Source organism: Lissotriton vulgaris, chromosome 2_1 (genome assembly GCF_964263255.1).
Source record: "Lissotriton vulgaris chromosome 2_1, aLisVul1.2, whole genome shotgun sequence".
Classification (NCBI taxonomy): domain Eukaryota; kingdom Metazoa; phylum Chordata; class Amphibia; order Caudata; family Salamandridae; genus Lissotriton; species Lissotriton vulgaris.
In genome coordinates this window covers 1,568,338,086-1,568,353,568 of record NC_141687.1, presented here as the reverse complement: position 1 = coordinate 1,568,353,568, position 15,483 = coordinate 1,568,338,086, and the positions used below count along the sequence as shown (strand labels likewise).

The window sequence follows — 15,483 nt, the reverse complement described above, 5'->3', positions numbered from 1 at the left end:
ATCCAACGCTTTCCCTACTGATGCACTCCCTGTAGTTGGGATAGTAATTTTTACCCCTACGCTATCCAACTCTTTCCCAACTGTTGCACTCACTGGAGTGGGAATAGTAATTTTTACCCCTACGCTATCCAATGCTTTCCCTACTTTTGCACTCTCTGGAGTTGGAATAGTAATTTTTGCCCCTACGCTATACAACGCTTTCCCTACTGTTGCACTCTCTGGAGTAGGAATAGTAATTTTTACCCCAACGCTATCCAACGCTTTCCCTACTGTTGCACTCACTGGAGTGGGAATAGCAATTTTTACCCCTACGCTATCCAATGCTTTCCCTACTGTTGCACTCACTGGAGTGGAAAGAGTAATTTTTACCCCTATGCTATCCAACTCTTTCTCTACTGTTGCACTCACCGGGGTGGGAATAGTAATTGTTACCCCTACGCTATCCAATGCTTTCCCTACTATTGCACTCACTGGATTGGGAAGAGTCATTTTTACCCCTATGCTATCCAACTCTTTCTCTACTGTTGCACTCACCGGAGTGGGAATAGTAATTTTTACCCCTACGCTATCCAACGCTTCCCCTACTGTTGCACTCACTGGAGTGGGAATAGTAATTTTTACCCCTACGCTATCCAATGCTTTCCCTACTGTTGCACTCTCTGGAGTGTGAATAGTAAATTTAACCCTCTTACTATCCTACGGAAAAAATATTGTATATGTTTTGTTAATAATATGTATATATATATATTTATATATATATATGTTTTAAAATTATTATTTTTTAAGTTACATTAATTATTTAGGTGGTATGCAAAAAGTGGTTCTGTCGGATTGTATTCAATTTCTTTGGTTTAAACAATTACTTATGTCATAGGATTACTCATATGCATTTTTTCATGAAAAAACATTGAAAAGTAAAAGCACACACCAAACGATATTTTTCTGGTTCGCAAAGTTGTAATTATTCAATCACTTTGCAGAACATTTGTTTTCTTTAGTATTTAAAAGGCGGTTGTCCATATACATTGAGAACGTGATAACAATAAATAAGTGCAGCAGTGAATAGTTGTGATCTGTGACACCATAACAGTCACCACCAGTCACAGATCACAACTATTCACTGCTGCACCTATTTATTGTTATCCGACAGAACCACTTTTTGCATACCACGTCTTTTTCAGCATCTACCAGAGTTTATACAAAATCATTAGATTATGTCAAACACAGAAACATTATCTTATACAGAAGAGTATATTGCCAAATTCATCCAAGACCAAGCTGAATTCGATTACCTTGGCACAGGAGTAACACCAACAGATACTACATTGAATGATAAACTTTCACAACTAGAACGGCTTGAGAAAAAACTAATACGGACAAGACTTCATGGCCATCTTCTCACCAAATACCTCGCAGCGAATATAATCCCTAAAGGTCTCCAAGTAAAGAACGAACCAGGAATCTTTATAGAACTACCGAAATTCAGAGAAGGGTTCAGTTTTGTGGCAAATAATTGCTCCCGACACTGGATGGTGTTGGGAGCCGAAACTGCTCTGGACTACGTCAAAAAACTAATCGCACAGATCGCGGACCTAAAAAAAGAAATCCCGGAGGACAAGGCTTTGTCCAATGCCAAGGAGGCGCTAGAAAGAGCAGAGAAAGCCACGGCCGAATTCAACACAGTAACTCTAAATAAAAAATTGGAAAAACTAGCCAAAGACATCAAAGCATACGATAAAAAACAAACTTATCCGTACATTAGTGACGACTACGTCCAAGACGCTCAAGGATACTTCACAAATCGGAATTGCCAAACAGCTAGAAGATTTACCACTTTCTCCAACTCCTCCTTTGGAAGCGGTCCTGAAAGTGAATCTGACAACACCAACCAAATACCGAGAGGCCAACAGCAAGGGAACCACTATCAACAACAAGAACCGGTTTTCGCTTCAGGATCAGATTACCCCACTGGGGCCAAGTACCAAGGCCCATCCACATCGGCTTTTTTAGGGGATCCCTCTTGGAACAGCAGAGACCCGAACTGGCGTTGACCAACCCGATGGAACCAGGGAGCAAACAACCGCAAAGGAAACACGAGAGTACGCTTCAACCCTCAACCTCGCCAGACCCACGGCGAGATCAACACCAGACAGAAAACCTACAGATGGTAGACGAGAACAACGGAAAGCGAACAACCATTCCAAAACCCATCCACATCAACCGAAGAGCAATACCAGACAGAAAATCTACAGATGGTAGAAAACACTTCCATAACTCCTCCAACAGAAACACTTGAACAAACCGCCAATTCGACAGTGAATGCTCAGAGGATGGAAGGGAATCCCTCCACATCTGTCAATGAAGTACAGCCAACTAACCAGCATTCCGACAAAAAAAACCCGATCATCAACATCTCAGACCACATGCTGACCAAAGCAGAACAGGATATACTATCAAAGGGACTATCATTTGTACCCACTACTTCACCAAATACCTTTAATATAAAACTGGAATTGCAACAATTTTTTCGGAAGATCCGTCTAAAATATTTCTTTCATCAGAAAAAGGATGAATATATCAGAAAACAAGCAGCTACCAACTTTCGTCCCGCCTCCACATTCAATCCAGCAAACCATCTTATGAATGAAAGGATTTTGGCCTACGAAAAAATTGGCCTACGAAAAAATTGTGATGTCAGAGGTCATGAACGCACTAAAAGAGCCCAAATACATCAAACACAATATCACAAAGGAAGAAAGACAAGCTCTTATGACACTCAAAACCAACCAATCCATTGTGATAAAAATAGCGGACAAAGGGGGAGCAGTAGTGATACAAAACAGAGAGAATTACATAACGGAAATCCTGAGACAACTGAACTGTGAAGATAGCTACACCAAAATACCAGGTGACCCCACAAAAGAGATTGGTAAACTCAAAAAGAATTTAACTACACAAGCCCTGGAAGACGGCTTTCTCTCTGATCCAGAGTCACGTTTTCTGAACAAACCACACCCGAGGATTCCGACAATCTACACAATTCCAAAAATTCACAAAGACTTGACCAACCCACCAGGAAGACCCATCGTATCTGGATGTGGCTCGATACTTGAACCTATAAATCAATATCTAGACAATTTTCTCCAACCGTTTGTTCTGAAAACCAAGTCATACCTCAGAGACACTATGCACACAATCCAGATATTCGAAAACCATCCTTTCAACAAACAGGAACAGTTATTTGTCACACTAGACGTTTGTTCACTATATACAAGCATCCCACAAAATGAAGCAATTGAAATAGTGAATAAAATACTGAACACCAGAGAAGCTCCACATTGGATACCTACAGAATTTCTAATACAGCTACTACAAATAGCAATGACCAAGAACTATTTCATGTTCCAAAATCAATTTTATATCCAATGCAAGGGGGTAGCTATGGGCGCAGGCTTGCTCCTAGCTTAGCGAACCTTTACATGGACGATTTCGAATGGAAACATATCTACACTGAAGACAACCCATACTCGAATTGCATCACTAAATGGAACAGATACATAGATGACATCATCATGATCTGGAATGGCACTGAAGAACATCTAAACACTTTTCTGGTTTGGCTTAATAACCGGTCCACAGACATCAAATTTACAATGGCATGCAACAGAGACGCGCTACCTTTCTTGGACCTTACATTCGAGGTGGAAGATGACAAAATTGTGATGAATCTCTATAAAAAACCAACAGATCGCAATACTCTGCTACAATACAATTCCCACCACCCAAGAAACCTTCGGGACAACCTACCATACGGACAATTTTTGCGTATACGTAGAAACTGCACCAAACAATCCGATTATTTTAAAGAAACAGACATCTTGCTCATGAAACTAAGAGACAGAGGATATCCCAAAGGCCTACTTAACAGAGCACGCAAGAGGGCTTGGTATCGACCCAGAGAAACCCTATTAGAAGTGGTGGAAAAGCCAGACACAACGGAAAGATTGATCTGTGTAACAACTTTCAATACCAGAAGCCACGAGATCAACAAAATCATCAAGAAATACTGGAATCTAGTAGGGCCAGAAATTGGAATAGAAGAAACCCCTATGTGCACTTTCAAAAGGGCCAAAAACATTAAGGATCATGTGGTTTCCTCTTTCTTGGATACTCCCAACAACACAAACATCAGAAGCCAATTAGGAATGCCACCAATAACAGGACACCGTAGATGTGGAGCATGCAAAGCTTGCAAATACACCAAGACAGTTCACTCTTTCACTAACAGGAATAAGACATACACAATGACCACCTTCACAAACTGTAACAGCCAAAACCTTATCTATGTCATTAAATGCCCGTGTCAACTGTTATACGTAGGCCAAACCACCCAACGAGTAAAAAACAGGATCCTCCAACATCAAAGCAGAATTCGGTGCAAAGTCCAGGGTGCCCCACTAGTGGAACATTACAACATGTCCAATCACTCACATGAACACCTGGAATGGTGGGTGTTGGAAAAAATTGAACTACATCAGAGAGGAGGAGACATGTCCTCCATTTTGAACTACAAACAGTGCCTCTGGATCCATAACCTAGACTCTGTAGCACAGGCGTTAAATAGCCAAGAAGAAACTTGTTTACAAATGAGCAGACTCTAAACAAACAATTGTTTTACAGTTCAGCCAATGCCTGATAATTTAGCAAATGAGTGTAAACACACTTTCCAGTTTTTAAACAGTATACTATGTGATAACTTGTTGAAAATGCCACAATTAGTAATTATGTACTTGTATATTGGTACCCGTTTGCTAGAAACTACAGTACAAACATTTCTTGGCTCCCCAGTAGGATTCCTTAAAAATGAACAACATCACCCGTACGAGTGATTTGCTACCTCGGCCAATACAGGCTTTCCTATTAGCCCCGTCATATGAATATGTTCTCCGGGCTTTGTATAAACCCTTACACGTCACAAATGACGTGCTCCACAGATGTAAATGCCACTTAGACGCATATTGTCCCTATAGGTAACACGTCACAAATCCCACTTACGTAATTACCACGTTGACGCAAATCGTTTCAACAGGTAACAACCCCCCACACGTCACACATGACGTGTTCCCCAGGCGTGCACGCCACGCTCACGTAACCAGCTTTTAACAGGTAATCAGACGCTACCTCCACCCATTGACTCGAGAGCGGGAGAGTGATACAGACGTTCGCTGTCATACTCCTCAAGTAAGTCCTCCGTTAAACAACTCATATGGCTGGTACAGTGCGGTCACCATAAGTGACAGGGCTACTGGTAGAGTACCTAGCGCACTTTCCTTTTTATTAAACCGTTCATTCCTACCCATTCTGATAGGAAGTTGACTAATTAAGGCATGTCCATTGTTTAGGTGATCGCGGCTGCGGCACTTCAAACCCGAATTCATCACCGGACGGTGATAAATTCATTTACAGAGGTATGTGAACTGACAACCTTAATGTCAACCTTCCCCTTGCTTTTAAAATAATGTGTAGAGTTGGTAATGATTGATATTAATAATCTACAGATACCAAGATCCAATAGAAAATCATCCTACAGAGGTTCAGAATAAGACACCTCCTTCTTTCAGGTGAGCGAGCCCCACCGTGCTTCTCCATTCTTTGGATGAGTTATGCACACACCAACCACTAAAACAGGCACCTTTTATCTAATTTTAGGTTGTCCCCCTCCTTGTCCTGATGAAGACCCGATACGGTTGCAAATAAACTGGCACCATACCGCAGGGTCGAAACGTCGACGCTAATCCACCAATTGGTCCTCACTACATCTCAACAGAAAAAATATGATTTGCAATACTGTTTGAGTGAATTGAAGTTATTGTTGGACCAGTGTATCTAAATTGCATCTGTCACGAAACTGTATCACCATAACAGTCACCACCAGTCACAGATCACAACTATTCACTGCTGCACTTATTTATTGTTATCACGTTCTCAATGTATATGGACAACCGTCTTTTAAATACTAAAGAAAACAAATGTTCTGCAAAGTGATTGAATAATTACAACTTTGCAAACCAGAAAAATATCGTTTGGTGTGTGCTTTTACTTTTCAATGTTTTTTCATGAAAAAATGCATATGAGTAATCCTATGACATAAGTAATTGTTTAAACCAAAGAAATTGAATACAATCCGACAGAACCACTTTTTGCATACCACGTAATACCCAGGTTCTGAGGGTCACTGGGTAGCCCCATTATAATTAATGGACATTAATTATTTAGTCATTTTAAGTTTATTTCAGTATTTTAAGTATGTTTAAAATAATTATTTAATACTTTTTAAATTGTTATGTATAAATACCCTTTTTATCTGTGTATACTCTATCTAACTATTTACTACAGTTTTCCGAAGCACTTACAACTTGTTTTGTAATTTTATACTGAACACTTTACTTTACAATGCAAAACTTTTCCTGCTCTGGAAAGTAGCATTTAAACTAACAAAAATTGCTTTTTGCACCGCTTCGCACAACTTTACATTAGGGGTATTGTATGTCTGGTATGGGCTTTCCACAATAACACATATGGTTTGCGACTCAAAGCCCTATCAATTGAAATTGGTAGACTGCACAAGAAGCACCCTAACTCCCTACTTGACACAACTCCCACAAGTATGATATTCCAAACTAAAAAAAGGACTGAATAGCAAACAACAAACCAAATAGGTAGGCCATCAACTGCAAGTCCATCATGGGGCAACCACAGTCTCACGAATCGTGCAAGCCTACTCTGCATAGCAGCACCTCGTATAATACTTAACACACACTTAAATCAACGCAATATCCCCCACCAGCCAAAATAACACCAGCGCAGGAAGGCAAAAAAAATAGCAGCACAGAGCGGCCATCCGTATCGATTTCAAACTTAAAGACTTACAACCAGGGCCGGATTGGCCATAGCGGGTACCCGGCAATCCCCCGGTGTGCCGCACGGGTGGGGGCCGTTTTTGCAGCATAGCTGCAAAATAGGCACTGTACCAAAATCCACCGAAAACCGGCCCGGCAAAGGGCTCGGCGGCAAATCCCCCCCTCCTCCCCCTCCGAGTGGGGAGGGGAGGGGGCAGCACTTTGCCAGGGCCGGTTGTGGATCCCAGTCCGGCCCTGCTTACAACATGGACACAATTGACAGAACAGGTCCTTTTAACTATGCTTTTGACTTTGCTACTTCAATTTCATCAATCATTGTATTATGTATATGCAACGGTTTTAAATACTCATGCATAGTAAAATTATCTTACCTATCGACTGAAATTGGTAGACAGAACTTTGCACCAAAAATTATCTCCTCCATGAGGCAAGTGCTAACAATGAGAAAAGTTTTTATTTTCTGCTGACATTCTCACATTACGTGTGCTGCACTGTACACCACAGATGCAATGTGAGAAAAGATTTAAAGTTACGCTAACCATAGTATTTTGTACTGCAATAGTACCCTTCCAATGCGAAGCTTACCGTACATGCCTTTGCACTATTGCACACAGGTGTGTGTGGCTCTAGCCAGCCTGTTTGTGTGCCTGAGCAGTTAGTAGATATGGCTCTGTGATGCTTTCTACCCCACACACATCACAACACATCGCAGCAACTTCGATTGATGTGCTGCATTGTGCTACTTTTTAGTAAATGTGCCCATTGGTATGTTTGATGAATTCGGTGCAAATAATGCTTGTTCACACTTTTTTGGCAGCGTGATTTAGTGACATCTAAAAGTGTGTACTGTAAATTGGAGTCAATAAAAGAAACAAATGGATTTTTGCACTTGTAATTCCGCATTTTCAGAAAAAATGCTGCAATGCGTGTTATATTTCAACAGGATCATGGTATACCCCTGCTTTTTCAGCCTGATTTTTTCACAAAAGTCAAATTTAAGGCACTATATACATGCTAGATGTTTAACAATGAAACAGGAATAATGGAAAATAAACACACGAATGATATAACTCAGTACCATAGATTTCTTTCTGATCAAAAAGTGAATTCTAATTTCAGAGCTTACTATATACTTTAAACATTCTAATGCACTTCCTTACCAGAACTGATGCATTTAGATGGACTTACAAGCCTTTCATTTTGATTGTAACAGGCTATGGCTTTTTGGCGGAACCCTTCTCCGCACTCTTTAACCTCTCCATGAATTTTCATTCCCACAGGTAATTTGCTTTTTTCTTCAAATATGAGACACTCCGACCAATTTCCATAGGGTTGTGAAGTGAAGACCTGGCAGGGACACGCTTCAGTTTCCACTAGAGGATACAATTCATTGTTCTGGCATTTGTCACGCTTTCTGCTTCTTCCTGTTTCCAAACACAAAAATGTTAACTCAAAACGCAGAAAAATATAAATTAATATGTATGAGTCAGATTTATGTCATTTTTATTTATTACATTATATTATATCAGAAGTCCTACTTTGTGGTCATTGTATAAGTTTACAGTTAAAGTTTACCGAGTAGGTTGATAAGCATTCATTCAAATTAATTGAAAAAAGGACTATATTAATCCACATCATGGCAATTTGAAATATGCTCTGAGACAACTATCATTCATGTATTTGAATGCTACCATACCTAAATTGTAGAAAATAAAGGAAATGGTTTTGTTCCAATAGTACAGTAATTTTCTACTAGAGAATTGTATTGCTAAATATGCAAATTATGCGCAGGGTACATTTTACAGTTGCTGTTACGGAATCTTGGGTAATGCCAATAAATAACATCAGATGATTCAGTGCAAAGTAGATCCCCCAATCTCCTCCTTGGTGGCAACAAGTTCGTCGACTATCACCATATGTAAGATCCCTTGAAATCAAACTTTTTCTTTGGTAGTGAGACAGATTGTGCATAGGTCTTCGGGTAGGTAGTGAGGGAACTATGGTTTCTGCAGTATGCAGCTGCCATGAGGTCTAATGTCTCACTTGAGGTCACACGGCAACTGGTAAAATACAATTGATCAGGGTATTTTTACACAATATTGCATTTTATCTATACATATTATTTGTAATTATACATTTTTAAATGCTCAAATTATTCTTATAAAAAACACATCTGTAAATGTCATATTACGAATTAGATGTCCTCAAATCGTCCACCCGGGAGCTCCGTGCCCAATATTTAGGATAATCTTGAGGTAAATTTACATGCAGGACATGTATATGGGAATGACTGACCTAGTTAGTAGTTACTCTCAAAAACTGTCACAGAATCATATGGCTGAGATACCCGCCACCCCCTCTCAACACAATCCCCAAAAGGAGGGAAACCGGAAACAGTTCTTAAAGTTTTTTGGAAGTGGGAGGGAGTGACCCTCCCGGCCGTATTTATTAAAACGAAATTAAAAACATTAAACGTTTCATGTTATGTACAATTTCATTAACACATTGCGATGTTTGGCTAACCTTAACATATTCTCTAATACAGAGGTTCTCCTAGCCGAACTAGCATCCTACAAAACATTCTCTAGAAATACTGAAATTGTACATCCTAACGTTTAAGGGCCAACGGCAAGGTCATAACCGGTGTCAAGATCCCTAACCAGACTTACCCCTCCCACTTGGGAGGGGCGACAGCACAGAGGCTTACCTCAAGTGCAACTACTAACAATTTCCCTTGACTTGACGGGGGCACTTAAGACTCGACGCATTTAAAGGTCGTTCGAAGACTCGTGTGAGGTATCTAGAAGGTATCGTGGACCTCCCCCCACCCCACACAACTTACCGCATCTGCCGTCGCAGATGACACTGGCCCCGGGAAATTCCCCAGGAGGGGGCTGTAACCCCTCCTACAAAGGAAGGGGCCTTGACCGCCTTTCCTTTACTTCCGGCGACCCACCCTTAGACGGGACCGCCTCCCCACTGAGGGGCCAATGGCCACCTCTCCCGAGCGCTCCCATCCGTGTTGGGTGACGCCCACTCATAGGGATCTTCTAATTAGTGCTCACCGATCATGACCTTACCGCCACAGGTCCGGATAGTTGACCGGCTATCCGGACCCCCCACAAGACTCCTACCTAAAGGTCATGTTTTAACGTTTTTAACCAAGCTAAGAAGTCTCCTATGAGTAACTCATTCCCCACCCTTGACAAATGCACACCATCCCCCAAATACATACTGTCATCATTAATACAACTATGCGAGATCGAATGCAATGTCTTGGAACGGAACAACCTACTCACTTTGTTATTCAATTTTCTAACAGAATGATTCAAAGCAGGGATCGAGATAGCCCCCCGCCACACTTTTCGTGGGATCATATGAGACCACGCAATTATGCACCCCGGAACTCTCCTCGCTAACCAACTTACCGTGGAAAGCATAGCCTCCAGGAGAAGTCGTCTACCGGTGGTGACCAAATCATTGCCCCCTAAATGCACTATGACTATGGACGGCGGTGACCTCATCCGCCCTAACAAACCCTCAAAGAATGCTTGAAACTGGTCAATACAGAGACCGCCTCTTCCGTAGAAGGAGACTCTGTACCCGTATTCCCCAGGTACGTGAATCATGTCACCTGCTTTGAATACGTCTGCGGCCCGTCTCACGTATGAGTGGCCCACGACCCACACCTCCTTTCTCACAGCCGGTGATGTCTGACCGCTGGCCTGGTGTTGGGTCGACTGCATAGTCCGCCCTGCCGCGTAGGCTTGCGCAACTGAAAACAAACAAAAGACAAGAAGCGTGAGTATATGATTACAGCTTCACATCATGTGCAATCGCACATATCTCTTATAACAATTGGAGGACCAACGCCCCACTCGTTTCACTTGCTCTTCATTAAGACCCCTGGCTGGAGCTTCAGTGGCAGCCCCTATTCGAAAGGAATGGGTCCCGAATTCGCCCGGGTCCAAGCCCGCTGCGGCAATGGCCATTGCAAGCACCCGCTGAAACTGAAACCTCGTCAGCGGGGTGGCGTCTGCATGCCTCAACAATGTCCCCCCCCATGATGCCACCCTTCGTGCTAGGTAATCTTCTAAACACTGTACCGGACACATGGAGGACCCGGGGGTCCTGCGAATGATCGTGCAGTCCCCCCTCCCATCTTGGTCGGTCTTGGACCTGAGAAAGGAGACAACCATCGCATCGCCCCTGATCTGAACGTGTTCCCGGCACAACCCCCCCGCCACATCCTGTTTGTTTCTTGCAACCAGCTCACTTATTCTCATAGCCCCGTGAAATGCCAGCGTAAATGCAGTCCGGAACAAACATGTCTCGAAAGGAGACGAGCATGTGGTAGGGAGTGCGGCCAGCAACTGGGACAACCTATCCAGACCTATCGGTCGTCTCACATCTACTCTGCGACCCTCAAGGCGTTGCCACCCACGCAGCGCCTTTTGTACTGCAAAAGACGCTGTCGGGTCCTGGATATTATGGGCCCTGGCAACAAAGGAAATGGCGGCACGATGCCTTTGGGCCGTAGCCACCGATTTCCCAGCCCTACGTAAGGACATCAGAAAATGTACAACCCACTCTTCCTGACCCCAGAGTCCCCCTCTCTCAGTCCCCAAAAAGGCTAAATAGGCCTGAAACGCCCCTTCATATGCCTTCCTTGTCCTGGGTGCTAGACTCTCTCCCACGAGGTGACGAAGTTCGGGGCACCGAGAGACCAGAGAGCTTCGGGGAAGGGTGCCGGCTCTGGGTCCGCTGAAGGAAGGAAACCCGAGAAAGCCTGCATGTGAAAACGAGACAGTGCATCAGCCGCCTGATTCATCACCCCCGGGACATGTTTTGCTCTGAATATCACGTTCAGTTGCATACACAGTAGTACAATTTCTTTGAGCAGCCTCAAAATCAGTTTACAACGGGCTGCCTGACTATTGATGCATTCTACGACGGTCATATTGTCAGACCAGAACACGACAGAATGATCTCTGAACCCTTCGGGCCAGGTTCTCAGGGCCACCAGAATGGGAAACAGTTCAAGGAAAGCAATATTACTCGTCAGCCCCTTCTCGTGCCACCATAGGGGCCACCTTTGTGCAGACCATTTTGTGCCGAAGATGGCGCCAAAGCCTATGCTTCCCGCTGAATCTGTCCACAGCCCAAGCTCTTCGGAGGATACGGCTGGCTTGTTCCAGACGACCCGACCATTGAAGTCCGCCAAAAATGCTAACCAAATACGCATGTCCTGGCGGACCTCGGCCGATAACCTCGTGCGATGATGACCCTCCTTTAGGCCAACCATCGCTTGGGCGATTGAGCGGGAAAAGGGGCGGGCCATTGGGATCACTCTCAATGCAAAGTTCAACTTCCCCACCAATTGTTGCAACTGATGCAGTGTAACCTTAGATGCAGTTAAACATACTTGGAGGGCTGCCCTGAATTTCAACACTTTGCTAGCTGGTAAACGGAAACACCCCTCCCTAGAGTCCAACTCGATCCCCAAAAACTCGAGGCAAGTCGTGGGACCCATAGTTTTACCTGGTGCCAATGGCACGCCAAAATGACCCATCAACACACAGAATTCAGCTAAGGCCTGGGCACATTCGGGATTTCCGACGGGGCCAAGGAACAGAAAGTCGTCAAGGTAGTGCATTACATTTCGGAAACCCGTTTTCTTAGTGAACACCCATTGCAGGAAAGTACTGAATTTCTCAAAATAAGCACATGATATAGAGCATCCCATTGGCATACACCTATCCATGTAAAATGACCCCTGAAACCTGAATCCCAGAAGACGCTGGTCGTCTGGGTGTACCGGGAGCAACCGGAACGCTGACTCGATATCTGATTTCGCCATCAACGTCCCGGGCCCCAGGCGATTCAAGATGGCTACTGCCTCATCAAACGATGCGTATCGCACCGAACAAACCTCTGGATCAATTGCATCGTTCACTGAAAGACCATGTGGAGCAGACAAATTATGGATCAAACGAAACTCACCTGGGTCCTTCTTGGGGACCACCCCTAACGGAGAACAGACAAAATACGGTACCGGGGGTACACTAAACGGGCCGGCGACCCGCCCCCGGCTAACCTCTTTCTGAATCTTCTCTTGCACTACAGATGTATGTTGTAAAACGGAAAGTTGATTTTTGCACGTCCCTACACCCTGAAAGTCCCCTACCGGGATGCGGAAACCATGTGTAAAACCGTTCCGCAGCACCCCAGCAGAAGTACGATCCGGGTATTCGCTGAGCCAGGGAATCATTGCCAAGGTATCGATCGGGGTTGGTAAAGGCGCCCCTCGGACTATCCTAGACCTGTTTGGCGCCTCCCTTACCCCCATTCTCACTCGTTCTGGCTCTGCACGATGACTCAGGATGGGACGACCCACAAGTGCTACATTCATGTTTGAATTTACACGATCCCGGAGGCCTGGTACATTTCCCTTTGTTGAAATTAAAGCAGAAACCCTTTTTCCCTGTATTGCCTGCGGGTCTCGAATAATCGTCGGTGCTCGTACTTGGCCGAAAGGGCGTCCCTACATTTTGGCGGGAGTAATCAACAACATTGCTCCCAACCAATGGCATTTTTAACATTCCTGATTCTTTCATTTTATCCCATGTCACAGAATCGTAACAGTCCCAAGTCAAACTCTTGTTATGCTCCTTTTCTTTCCTGAACAGATTGTCATAACAGAACCAATGGTTACCTTGATACGCTGTCGAGTAACCCATAATTCGTGATTGATAAATGGGAAACTCAGAAAGCAACTCGGGCCTACGTTCCCCCAAAATCGATGTAAAAATACCCCACGCATTGCCCCAGTTGCCAATATTCTCATTTACCTTAAAGGCGGCCATTTTTGCGCGCCAAACACTTGGATGCATTAGGTCCTTCTGACTCTTGACATGCTCTACCTCATAATGATCGACAAGCAAGGAGAATATATTCACGTATTCCCCCGCCCAAATCTTTTCTTTTATTGCTAAGGGAACATGCTGCCCCAATCTTTCTCTACGAGAGGGTGCTGACTCGTCCCTTGCGATCGGCAATGGCCGCTTACCTGAACCGGATGCTGCGTCTACCACTTGCGGCTTTTCTATCACCGCCACCGGTGCGGTCACCTTGGCTGCTTCTTTTTCCTTACGCAGCTTTCTTATCAGCGCCTGTGCCTCGGCAGCCGTGGCGCCCTCAGTACTATCGCCCAACCACGCTGCTAGCTGTGCTGCCAGCTCGGGGGGCATATCCTCGTTGGATGTCGGGGTGATGACAACGGGGATTGGATTCCCCTCCATCGGTAGCGGGGTCGGCACCTCGAGCGGGGCAGAGGGAGCCGGGACACTTCCTCCGGCTGGAACCCTTCTCGGCCTCTTAGGTCTCCCTCCAGCCGGTGGTTGGCCCGATCCCTCCTCCCCGTCTCGCTCCGCCAGCCGCTTCTTTATGTCGGACATATCCTTAAAGAGGGCCCGAACCATCTGCTCAGTCGTCATTCTCTTTGCGCCTTTCTTGGGCATCTCTCCGACGAAGTATCTAGAAGACAAAGAAAAAGATCAAAACGCTCAAAATTGGCTCTTCGTTCTGTCCCGAGCTCACGTGTAGCGAGGAGGTGCAACTTCGGAGCACAAGAACAAGAGGACGTCTTCTGGTCTTGCGTCTCTTTTTATCCGTCTTCAGGGCGGGCGTAAACCCGCCCCTGCCTGCCCCTAGGGCGGGGCTGGCTACGTCGGTGTCTAGGCCAGCCCACTCTAGGGCGGGAAAAGACGCGCCCCGGCTACGCCGCTTCGGGCATACCAGCCGAGACGCGCCTCCCGCCCAAAAATGGCTTCCCGGGGGGATCGAGGCACTCCGCCATACGTTCGGGGGGACCGAGTGGTCGCCCCTTTCCATTCTCTGCTGCACTAAGGATCATCCTTAAACAAACAAGGTATTGGTAGATTTGCTAAGAACCAAACTAAGGGTCTGATTTAGAGTTTGGCGGGCATAGTATAGTCTATTGGGTACCTAAACTGCCCTGTTGGATGAATTAATGGATGAGCAAAATACCGGCGGTCATCTATGTGTATTGAAAGGAAACACAGTCACAGCAGTTCCTTTCAATGTACTAAAAGTTTGGATCTCAACTGCTGTCGCTTTTAATGGTCTGCCACCAAACATTTAACTTGTTTTTGCTTTTCAAAAACAAACTCCCAAAGCAGGAGTTTGTTTTGTTTTTGAAAAACAAAAAAGTAATCACCTCCAAACCTTGGGATTTGTTGGGCATTATTGTTTTTCGTTTACCTCATCACCAGGTTTTTCCTGATGGTGATGGACAGGGAAAAAGACATTATGACGTCCACCCTTAATAGGGCAGGCAGGTTAATGCCCTTCCTGCGATGGCCACTTCGCCATTGGTCTGACAGAGGAAGTATTTCATTGATGGAGCCAACAAGTGTTCCATCAATGAAATACTTAAGGTCCATCAATCTCTAAATGAGACAGGTGGACATAGGGTTCAACGGACAAGGTACTCTGTTTTGTTTGCTACAGAGTACCCTGTTTGCCACACTCTAAATCAGGC

At 44.5% G+C, this 15,483-nt stretch overlaps 1 protein-coding gene across 1 annotated transcript in view; it reads right to left on the bottom strand.

The window, feature by feature from the left end:
• THSD7B (thrombospondin type 1 domain containing 7B) overlaps positions 1-15,483 on the bottom strand; it is a 1,756,834-nt gene that overhangs the window by 647,540 nt on the left and 1,093,811 nt on the right. Inside the window, exon 13 of the mRNA XM_086957451.1 lies at positions 8,081-8,344. Within this exon, the coding sequence (XP_086813577.1) occupies positions 8,081-8,344 (264 nt within the window). The remainder of the gene's footprint in view (positions 1-8,080; positions 8,345-15,483) is intronic.